At 33.1% G+C, this 12,721-nt stretch overlaps 1 protein-coding gene across 1 annotated transcript; it reads right to left on the minus strand.

Annotated features, from left to right (window-relative positions):
* Positions 1-4,591: 4,591 nt before the first annotated feature.
* On the minus strand, positions 4,592-9,115 carry LOC147397495 (uncharacterized). The gene is made up of 3 exons (XM_086449191.1): positions 8,038-9,115; positions 5,788-5,918; positions 4,592-5,329 (listed from the first exon to the last, which is right to left on the minus strand). Exons 1-3 carry the CDS (start codon positions 8,622-8,624, stop codon positions 4,872-4,874), a joined length of 1,176 nt encoding a protein of 391 aa, XP_086305317.1. The 5' UTR covers positions 8,625-9,115; the 3' UTR covers positions 4,592-4,871.
* Positions 9,116-12,721: the final 3,606 nt, after the last annotated feature.

The following is a 12,721-nucleotide window of genomic DNA, read 5'->3' on the forward strand; positions in this document are numbered from 1 at the left end:
AAATCTCATTTGAAATTTGTAATCGGGTTGGAAATTTGATATTTGATATTTGAATTTAATTTTAATTTTTATTTTTATATGACTGGTTTCTGAAATTGTAGGCCCGACTAACAGGGGCACGACAACTGACCTCTTAGAGCACTATATCTCATCCAAATCCCCTGGGTACATGCAATACCCCACAAACCACACAGACCAGGGTGGCCAACAAAGGGGCTTGAACTCAAGACCTCTCCCTTTTGGAAGGATTCTTGTTGAAATATAAATGTTATTGTACTGTTAAAATGAATTATAACTATTTAATGTAAAAATAACACTGTTATTTGAGTTTTGGAAACCATAATTTTTTAAAACTAAACAAAATGATTATATTACCATTATAACAGACATTATTAACTAGAAAACACTATACTTTGCACATTTCTTATTTTTCTAATATCGGAATGAATCCTTAATGTTGCGTTACAACAGTCATTTATGCTATTAGTTTTAATTATGATTTCAACAAGTGATCAAAATTGGTAAATCACAGCCATTACAATGGCTAGTGATACTTTCTATTTTCTGAAAAATAACATTCTTCAGTTATTAGATCATTTTATTGCTCTAAAAGTGAAATTTTATTGCTTAAAGCGTTCACATTTGTTATCGTGATTTGATTGTACATAAGGACTTAAAAGGATGTGCAGCCTACAGAATCAAAGTTGGATGGTTAAAGGTCATGCTATGTGACTTTTATGAAACAATAAAATTTTAAAATAATTTATATATATATATAATAGTAAAATGAAAATGGAGCTAATTTTGGATAGTCGAGAAGCATGAAGTCAATAAATTGAATGTAGAAAAGTTGATTTTTAGATTGATAAGTAAAATGATTAGGAAAGATGGATTTAGAAGCGAACATAATTTGAATAACAGAGGAGTAACTTCAATACGAGATAAACTAAATGAAAGTTGACTAAGATGGTTGGAGCACATGCGACAAAAGGATTTGTCAATTGACCCCTTTTTAGCCTGTTAACCCGGTTTGACTCACCCCAAAAAATAAGGTTTAAGACCTTTTTCTTGATCCAAATAAATTAGGGTTGTGTTCAAATTTTTCTAACCCTTTTGTATTTGGGGTTTCTCTAAGGTTTAATACAACTAAACCTATGCCGTTACTATATTGTGTGTATCTAAATTATATAGATTAAGATTTTAATAAAAAAAGAAAAATTAGAATAGATTGACTCATCTAAATAGATCAAATCTTTGATAGATAAGAAAGAAAAGAGAAACACGCAATAACATGGGATTATTCTTTTATCTTTAAAGTATATATGGTCCCCCATAGGGAGAAAAACTAAAAATGAGGCAAAGAGAAGGCAAGCATTGAAGTATTTTTTAGTAGGTGAGCTGGTTATAAGGGATCATTTTACTTACTTAAAGAAAATTGAAATGCTTTCCAACCCGATGAAATGACAAAATTCTTTCAATTAGGATAGAGATAAGACACTTATCTTGATAAAAATTTGTATCGGAGATAAAAGGTCAATTAATACTAAATAATTAGAACTCCACTCCACCTCAAAGTAAAATATTTTATGATTTAAGAAAAATTGAAAGAGAGATGTACAAATATTTCAGGACTTGGATTTGGATTTAAAATCTTGAATGATTATTTCGTGTATTATTCTCTTTTGGTTTTATAGTTAAAAAGTTTAAATCTTTCTATAAACATCATTATTATTTTTTCATAATTATATTAACAACGATCTCTAAATTCAGAAGTAAGATTCCTATAACCAATCCTAAATCTTTAAAGATAAAGTCTTCTAGATTTAAAGTACATAATATACAAACCATTGAGGAACAGAAATTCATGCCACCTAAGACTCCCAATTATTAAAAGAAAAAAAAAATAGATTCTGTTAAACACGTTAGGCTCTCATTGGTTCATTGAATATGAAGAGCAAGTGTTTGGCTAACAACCTTACACTTGAATTGGTTGGTGCATGAATATTTGTGTGCACCACAACACCGCACCACACCAATCCACATAACACTTGCAAAGAAATCTCTCTCTCTTTATCTTCCTCTTTTGGAGACTGAAAAGACATGGTACGTTCATACTGTCGATCCAGAGTACGAACCACTTGATATTTTAAGGCCATACATTGCACATGTCTACTCTTCACCCATTAATTTCTTTTGCCAAAAGCGTGAAATTAGCTCAGAAACTGAGCTGGAATTATATTGCGAGTCTCACCTACTTTTTTCTTCTTTTTTTTTTTTCGATAATAGCTATATATGGGTCCCTCCTCTAATGTATCACATCAACCCAACCCAACTGTCATCCATCGTTCACTTTTAATGGTCCAAATGCATTTATATCTGCTCTCATTATCTCAATCTATCTATGTTCATTGAATCCTTCTCTCTCAATCTCGACTCTCATGTCTCGATCACGGGGTAAAATCATTTTAATTATTATTTTATTTGACAGTTTACTAAGGCTATTCTCGAGTCTCCGTTTGTGTCGTTCCTGCATTTTTCATTTTAAAATTGAGTCGTGCAGAGTGACACGGGATTTACTGTGATTTCCATTATTCTGACGTGGAGATGCATATATATAAATATAATCATAAATGATATTTACTCGCACCGCAATAAAACACATTTATGATTATATATATACACATCCCACGTCAGATTTGTGAGAAATATAATAAATACCTGTATCATTCCAATATTTTCTTTTAAAATTACATCCATTACATATGGGGAGGTGTTCAAGTGATATTTACAACTAACAATTATTTTTACACAATCATCTGAGTGCTATTTATTTTTCAATGTTTTCTTTAACATCATCTAATATTATTAAATTGTGTAAAATGAATGCCATTCAAGAAATGAAAATATAATTGTCATTTGTAAATATCCTTTGATCATGACTTTTTACTTATAACCTTATCTTTATTAATCATTCGACAACACTACATAGGCTTGGAGGAGTAAATTACATTAGCACAATGTTGAATGTAGAAGTTGGTATAGAATTATTCTTAACTTATTCATCAAAACATCATCATTTTTTTTTAACATTCACTTTCACAAAGCATAGACAATTATTTTCTTAATTTATAAAATAATATATTATTAAGTGAAAAAAACAACCCTACAAATTGAAACAACACTTCAAAAGTTAAAAGTATAAGTTGCATGTTCATGCTATAAAGCATAACTGATCTAATTGTCATCGTAGAAAAAAAATTCATTTTATTCTATTCATACTTAAGAAGTATAAGCACTTCAAAAGTATATTTACATTTTTATAATTGATGATTTCTAATTTTATTAATAATATCCTTATCAATATCTTCATTACTACTTATATGAAAGAATAGTTTCCAAGTATTTCTTGACCATCGATTTTGTCTTTTGCTTTTACTTATTTTAAAGTTGAACTCCAAAATTATAATTTTGAGTTATTAAGTCTCCCTATAATCCAATTAACTAACATTACATTTTATTAAATTAAAATAATATAAACACAATTTTTTACAAGAAAAATTGATTAATAATAAATACACATAAATATTCTAAATACTCTATGTGGCAAGATTTTATTAGTATTTAAATATGATCCTATGTATATTAAACACGAACAAAACGTGCCAGTTCACATCTTTTGTTTCTATAGGAATAGGATATCGTTTTGGATCGCTATTCATTAATTTGTCTTCTCATTATTTATTATCACTCTAATCACAACCTTCTCATAAATGTCTCCGAATAAAATATTTTGAGGTGTAGTTTTGGTAGGAAATTCAATTTTTCAAGTGTATTTTAAGGCTGCTTAACTGCGCCCTAAGGGCACATGTTAACACAACCCCTATTTCTTCTATATTAATTGTTGGAGAGGTGGTGGACTATTAAAGGGTCTTGTACACATGTTAAAGTGCATTAAATACACTTTGAAAATTAGAATTTTAAGGTAATTTTGATTAAAAATAACTTTTTAAGAGTATTTTTATTGCAAAATTCAATTTTCAAAATATATTTATTGCACTTTAACGTGGGCCCCTTAGGGCACAAGTTAACAAAATACTTAAATCATAGTAAGAAAGTTTTGATTCTAATTATTCTAAGAGAGTTTATTTCAATTAATTCATATAAATTTTGAAAAATGCTGGATTGACACAGTATTTATTGCAATTCTTACTGGGATGTGCATTTATAATCATAGATGTGTTTCCTCATGAGACGAGTAAAAATCATTTATGATTATGTATGCATCTCCACGTCAGAATTGAAAGAATCACAGTAAATCATGTATCACCCCAAGCACGACTCATAAATTTTAGTAAGTTTCATGAAAATAAAATTGAAATTTTTTTGGAAAATATACAACTGATGTTTTATAAATTTTTAGAAAAATCAATCACTTGAACTTCTAAAAAAACCCTATTTAGTTCTTGAGATTTGAAGGTAATAAAATTTTAACAGCTAAAGGGAAAATCTTACTACTTCAATGATGAATAAATAACTGATTGATTCCAAGATTTTTGGAGAATCTTAAAATTAAATTATTTGATCAAAGTGGGCCACGTGAAAAATAGGGGGAGAAGATCCATTATTAAGCGAGCTACCATAATAGATAATCCCTTATTTTCCAACCACTTGGGAGTTGGGTCCACCAATCTTGGCATAAGCAACCAATCAATGGATTCGAAGTACATATTTCATTACCTCAACATTAATCGAAAGGAAAACCTTCAATACCATTTAATATGGCAGCTCGGTGTCTCACAAACATAAAACCTAACACAGTTTTGATGTTAGGTTTGAACATTAAATCAGCTAATCTCACTCACAATTCACAGTCAGAGCAACTCAATTTCAAACATGGCTTGACGTAAGTGCAGCAAATTCTGCAACTCCTCCGGATGCTGGCTATGGTGATCAGACCCACCACCTGTTGTTGTAGATTGTGAAGCTTCATTGGAGCTAGTGAAGAAGAGATTATGATATGGTGCAACAGTGTTCTCTCTATCAAACAATGGTGTTGAGTCATGATTGATGATGAACGGTCGTTGATTGGTAGTAGTGTAAGAAGAAGAAGAAGAGATGTGATGTTGTTGATGTTGTTGATGTTGTTGTAGTTGTTGTCCACCAAGAGACAAGGAAGGAGGACCACCGGTGATAATTGTTCCTTTAGCATTGATGGTACTTGATTTTCTGGTGGTGGATGCAGAGATCATAGAAGGGAGAATAGTTGATGAAGATAGGGATGTCACCTTGAGTTCTGGTCTTGAAGATGATGGGCCCACATGTGGAAATGCTGATGTTTGGGAAGAAGAAGTAAAGAGAGAATAATGAACAACTTACATAAATAAAGAAAGACAGTCCAGTCTTTTTTACTGCTTTTATTTAGGCTGATTTAGACGTATACCCTTCTGTGTTTTAAAAGTGATGAGATGACCCTTGACTTTGGTTTTTCTCCCAGAGACTATCAGAAAATGACACAAATACCTCCATAGCCAGTTCATTTTGGTCATTTTCTAAGTCGTTTATAAAAATAACCACAATCAAGGGGTATGCTATGCGTTATAAAAAACACGGGTGTATCTCAAATATTTATCAAAACTAGGGGGTTATTGCCTAAAATACCCCAATTATTTATAAATTGAAAGTTGGGTTCACGTGCAAAGATCCAAGAGTGTGGGTATAGTTGCAGCAATGGAGAAAAAGTCAAAGATAACAAACAAAAGTGGAGAGAGAGGGATGACTTTAGAGTACCGTTTTCAGATATTTGAGTCGATACCGAGTCGGATGGGCCGGGTTGAAGCTTTCTCCTGCGTCGATTGTGATCAGCCAAGCGTTTTCTGCAGCTTCTCTTTGACTCATCAAACTCTGCCAATACATGAAACCTGTTCACACACAAGAGTGAGAAAACCAAATTAGAGGAGGGTATTTGCATGGGAATGCAATACCATAAACTCTTTTACGGGTAATTTAGAGGTACCCCTCTGGATTTTGATGAAAATTATAAGTACCCCCTTGATTACAAGTTGATGGCATACTCCTTGACTTAAGTCTTGTAATGTAAATTACAAATTGATTATGAATCATGATAATATGACTACCCCACGTGGCAAACTCAATCGACTATCCTGACGTGAAAAGTTCAAAAATCGTAGATCTGTGCTCCTCGGGATACATGACTGTACTTCTCAAAAAAGTGTATCGCGAGAGAACCGTGCATCTCAAGGAGTAGAGGTTTACATTTCGAACTTGTCATGTTAGATAATCGATTGAGTATGCCATGTGAGGTAGTCAGATTATCACGACTCATCGATTATATACTCTTCGACTTAGGTCTAAAATCAGAGTGCTTCCATTGTCACATTAACTTTTACTAAGAACACCCTAAATTAAGAGAGCTCTCCCAAAATAAACCTTAAATTGACTAAAAGAATAATTGTACCTCACATCAAACGTCCTGACATGAAAGTGTATAAGAATTATTGATGCATTTCATCGAGATATTTTCCACCCCCACCCCCACCCCCACCCAAATGTCTCTAATATTGATGCTTATAAAACATCCCATCCTACCTGAAAATCCAAGTTGAAAATATTTTCTACACAAAGAAATTTAGAATATATTTTTAAGTTAGATTAAATACAAAGAAGAAAATAAAATTTCAGTCATAATTCCAGAAATAGATATAAAAAAATTAATTATATTATTTATTTTTGAAAACCTAAAAGTCCCAATAGATCAGTAAGAGAGAGGGGAAGGGGAAAAATAAAAATAAAAACCCATCCCCAAGACATGAAACCCAGTGTCAAACTCTTTCTCCCATGTGCCGTACTATCTCGAAAAAGCTTAATGTAGGTCAGGGAAAAATCTGTATTACTTAATGGGAAGTATCTAAATAAAATAAATACCCATATACTAAAGGCTTCAAGAGGGAAAAAAATGAAGAGAAATAGCTACATTTTCAGAAATCTAGGTTTAAAGTCACAAGTCGATCACAAAGGCAAAAGAAAAAGAACCATAGGTTTAAAGTTCATTTCAAAAGATGCATTAATGCTCTCAATTCTCTCTCTAAAAGTGTATAACATATATCACCAAAGAGAATCAACACCAAAAAGAACAACAAAATTCTAAAAACTAATTTTTTATTACTATTTTAAACCGGGTAATTTGCAACAAAAAAAAAAAAAATCCTAAATTATATTTCCTTGCAATGCAAAGAAATCTATACTGTTGAAAAAAATTTCTTGGGGTATATATTTGTTTATTTTTTTTAATTTGAGTTTTAAAGAATCTCTTGCTTGATTAGTGGAAAAGAAATGCTGCATTGCCCTCAAAATTCCAATACTACAACAATTAAATCAGTAAAATGTAAATCCCACCCATATCACCAAAAAATCAAAACCAAATTTAAAGAAAATATAACATTCTTTTGGACTTAGATATTTACTCATACATTAAGAAATAGTAAAATGAAAACGATATTTGTTTATAAATCATGTTTGAATGCTGCATGCACTCACATAAGGGGAAATTAATTACACGCATATCACCAAAAAATGAAGATAATAACACCCCAACTCAAAGAAAATCAAACCCTACTTCTACTCTTATATATTTAACTACACATTAAAATAAAATGACAAAAATGAAGAGATCTTCATCTTGCCTCAATGCTACATTGAACTCATATAAAGATAAATTACACCCATAACTCCACCCCACCACACACAAACACAATCTCCTCAAACCCTACTTCTGCTCTAAGATAGTTAACTATACATAAAAATAAAATGACTAAAATTTAGAGAACTTTCTTTTGTCTTGTTTCATGCTACATTGAACTCATAGAAAGATAAATTACACCCATATCCCCTCCCCAAACCCACAAACAAATCCCTCCACCCCTTCCCCTTTGTTTTGCTTACCAGATCATTAAACCAGTTATTGATATAATCACAGAAATTAAAAAAGAATAGAAAGGGTGGTGTTTAATTAAATTGTACCTGCTGCATTGCTGACAGAAACGCTGTTCTCTCCCACCAGCTACAACTTTAGTTGCCTTAGAGTGTAATTCACACACCTTATGCCTCCTATGATAATGCTTGGCATTTGTAAGATCAATCTTACAACCTTCAGCTTGGCATCTAGGGATCTGATTTGCCTGGTAAAACCCTCTAGGCCTCTTGTAAAGTCGATCCATCAACCCAATTTCTCTTGATGAAAAGTAAGTCCTATGGCCAAGATTCAATCCAATTCTCCCACCACTGCCATGGTAGTCTGCTTCTTTTTTCATGAAATCGGTCGAAGATGCGTGGTAGTCGGAAAATTGGTTGGTTGATAAGCAATTTGCAGCAAAAATTGAAGGAGGAGAAGAAGAAATGTTACTGCAATCAAAGATATTGGTTGTGGGGTGGTTACTAATGAATGGGTTGTTGTTGTTGGTGGTGGTGGTGGTGATTGTGGTGTTGTTGTGATTGTTAGTCTCCCAATCCCAAAACTGCTTTTGATTGTTGCTTTCTAACCCTACAAAGGATACCATTGAAGGGTTGTTGCTGTTCCAATTCTCACAGACATTGTTGGAGATGTTCATCTTCTCTCTGACGTCCTAAGCTACAAACCCACAAAGAGAGAGAGAGAGAGAGAGAGAGAGGAAGGTGGTTTTCTTCCTTTTATGTTAGCTTTGCCTTTTGTTCTTGTTGAGTACAATAATAGAGTTGAAACGATCTAACACACATGCAATCTAGAGAGAGAGAGAGAGAGGTGGGTATCTCAGTTTCCTCTCTCTACCCTCCGAGTGAGTGTCTCACACGCACTAGTGTAATTGTTTGGACGGCAAATTCAAAGCACAGCCGGAATTTCTACTCCTAGCAAGGTTGCAGAGCTGTCTCCCTCGATGGTAGCTCTAATCAGATATTTGAAGAGAGAGAGAGAGAGAGAGAGGGAGACCAATGAGCCTGGGAACTCTATCTTAGCTATAGGGCTTAAGAGCTTTTTAAGTGGAATGGTTGAGTTAAAAGCATCAAAATTGTTGAGATGGGCGTTGGTTAACCTTTTCTCGTACATATTTGGGGGGAATTTATCCTCTCCTTCTATGTTGGGGGAATGATACCCAATCCGGATGTTTTAAAATTGGAAATTTTAACTCCCGATAAAAAAAACATATTTATTTTTTATTTTCTGATAAATAAAAGCAGAACATAATAAATATCAGTAAATACTAGATTCGCACTCATTGCCAAAGCATCTAAAGCTTTTTAGAGGGGAGTTGGCTAATCTTTTCTCCAACATTTTTGGGGAGAATTAATCCTCTCTTATAGTTGGGGAATAATACCCAACTCCTATGTTTTAAATTAGAAAAAACAATTAACTCATAGAAAACATATTTATTTTTTAGTTATGAAAAAATATAAGAGAAAAGATTTGGGGAAATGAGTGTGAGTCAAATATTTATAATGTTCAACTCTTATTTTCAGATTTTTCCCATTTTAAAACCTTGGAGTTGGGTATTATTCCCTAACTATTGGAGGGGAGGATTAATTCTCCCCAAAAAATATATGAGAAAAGATTACCCAATTCCCACTCCTCGCCACCTCCATCTTTCTCGAAAGACATTCCAATCAGTACGATGTTATTGAAAAAAAAAAAATGAACCCACTCAGCAACCTATTACCTATTGATTCTGAATGGGTTCAATACGAAACTATCGAATGTAGCATTAGCATTTTTTTTTTTAAGTGGGATGTGTTTCGAGAGCATGTGAGAAGAAACAAGTGTGAACCTAAATATTATAAAATTAGATTAAACCTAGATTGACGAATTTTTATGTTGATTAGATTGATCTAACCCTTTCAAATTGTATATTTGAGTCACCTCAAAATTCAATTGGATCAAATAATCTATTCTTTATGTTTTATAGTTCACATACATTAACCCATGATTGCTTGCTTCACCTATTTGGTGTTCAAGGCACCATAAATCAACTTGATTGCTATTTTTCTGAAAGAAGTATATATAATTTTTTTTTCTTTTTAAAGGATCTCATATCATTGATGGTAAGGTAAAAAAGCAATCATCCATATCTTGAAATTTACCTCAACAATCATGATTTTATCAAAATGTATGATAAATAGGATAAAAAAGATAAACATATGATATGGTTTACAGGGTTAATAGTTGAATTTTTTAGTGCATCCTATGGCCCTTAAAGCTAATCTACTAGAGGAATTTGACTATACATGTACAATTAATTACGGTTCTCTCTACCTTTTCCCTCTAAACCTCCTTTTTTGTGGTCACACCCATTTTTATTATAGATTGGGGAGTAAAAAAAGGGATGATGCTGAAGTAACACTAAAATATCCCCATGATGTACATTTAAATGTTACTACAGCACGACTCGTAAGTAAATATCAAATTAAATAGAACATGCTGGAGGTAACAAGTTCTTGTAAACATACTAATCAGATAGGCATGATTATTTGGTATAATAAATGTAATATTGAATTGGTATGCATGCTCATCGAAGTAATGAGTGCAAGTTAGATGTCTAATCGTCTTATCACATCATCTCTTTGAGCTATCTTTCAACTTCATTTAAGAGACCTCGTGAGTAGGGACCTAGTAGTCTCTTGATTAAGATTTGAGCCGCCTTCAAATATTGAATCGATTAGCATCCCTAATAAGAAATAAGTTGTAAGGATTTCTAAATTTCAAGCATCCAATGTATAATCTTGAGGCTAATTAAATTGGCCAGGGTCTTCTAATTATGGTAATGTAGTCGAATCTCATATCTTCACTCTCAATCATGGATTATTATTATTATTATTGTTAAGTAAGCAGAGTTTATATTAATCAAAGAAGAAATAATGTGGGGAAAACCCCTAATTTACAAGTCGAAAATAAGGGAGGCTTACCCTATTACCTTGGAAACAATTTTTTTAACAATTAAGGGAAGCATAAACACCTTAGAAAGAGAACTAGACTTCAAAGAGTGAAAGTAGAAATTAGCTAAAGCATTCGTTGTTGCATTCCCATCTCTCCGAACATGCTTCACTTCCCATGTGATCATCGACAAGGCCGTTTTAATTCTATGCATCCAAATTTCCAGTTGCCATGAAAAAAAACTTCTTCTAAGGGCTTGAACTAATAACAGAGAATTCAACTCAATCAAAACTTTAACATTTGAGAGATTTAATGTTTTGAGGGCGAGAGAAGCACTCTAAATTCAGCCCAACCTCATCCCTCAAAATTGCACTCCCCCACCCTAAAAAAAAAAGAAAAAACCTCTTGGAATATTTTTCGAAGCACCATCGACATTGATTGCAATTTACTACACTCTCAATTGGATTTACATTTTTTTAACATATCGATCAAATGGCTGGATTCATCAACCAAGTTGATTTTTCATCGATGACTCCTCGTACAAATGCCCAAACATTCATGGGTCAACATGTGGAGAGAATATCGTGTGATGCATTACACGTAGGCCATAGGTGACAGGTATGTCATCCCAACCACTAAGGTAGTTGTTTGAAGGTGCTAACCTTGCCCCGAGAGATTGACCAAAAATCCAAAATATATTGTCCTTTCAAAACCTCTGCTAATACCTGTAGCCTTAAGTTAAAAAAAAAGGGGTGGGGGTACACACTTTCCTCGCATTAGGTAGCATTGTCTTTGGCTTTGTCGATCATTATTGTGCAACTGTTGCATCCTAGTTGGAGGCATCATCCCCCTCCTTTGATGGACTTCCATATTAAAAAATTATGAATTTTACCTATAATTTGAATTTAACTTAAAATAATTTACACTCTTTGTAATAGATAATTACTATTGCCACACCAATTCTTCTGTAAATCACCAAAGAATAGAATTGCATACAGTCGGTTTGGTAATAGTAACTCTCTTATAATAACATTTTAATAGAAATTACTAAGGAAGTAAAGTTGAGGTAAGTAAATTTGTGCCCCTTATGGAAAATAAGTCAGTGGAGTAGGGTAAGGTGAAGTGGGTGTCGGTTAACTTTACTCAACTTCTGGGAGTGCAGGACCGACGTTGCTAACGCTTCCTCGGAATGACACCGACATTGCTTCTTTTCTTCCTAGTTTCCTTGGCTTTACTAGCCACGTAATTTAGACTGATAGAGACGTCTGTACTCTATGGTAAGTGATACAGAGATTAAAAAGTAGGAGAGATGAGAGAAAAAGAGAGATGTGCTGAGTCATTGTTTTCAGCTCTATTACTATCGACCTGAAGTGTACGTCCTCCTTATGTAAGTCGCAATTACATCCAATGGCTATAACTCTAGAGAGGATGTATTCCTAAAGACTTCATTATTTTTTCTGTCCCCAAAAATCTTCACACCATTGGTGTCTTACCACTGGAATCAGGTAAAAGCTGTTGGCAAACTCAAATGCAAGCTGTTTTAATTGATTGATTGGACATTGTATAATTACCAAAAATAGGTTTTTATTTTTTTATTTTTTTAAAGGTGAAGTGCTCCATAAGGCTGTGGTCTTTAAAAATTGGGTGACTTAGACCCTCCTCTCCTCTCCCCTCCTCCCTTGTGTTTTCAAATTGATGACATGCCCCTTGACCATGGTCTATTCTAGAATTTTAATTAGAAATGACTCTTCCTCTTCTAGCTAAAGTCCCCTAGTTTTTTTTTCTCCTCACTTGATTTTCAACTTT

Source organism: Akebia trifoliata, chromosome 8 (genome assembly GCF_017979445.1).
Source record: "Akebia trifoliata isolate Shusen 1 chromosome 8, ASM1797944v1, whole genome shotgun sequence".
Classification (NCBI taxonomy): Eukaryota; Viridiplantae; Streptophyta; class Magnoliopsida; order Ranunculales; family Lardizabalaceae; genus Akebia; species Akebia trifoliata.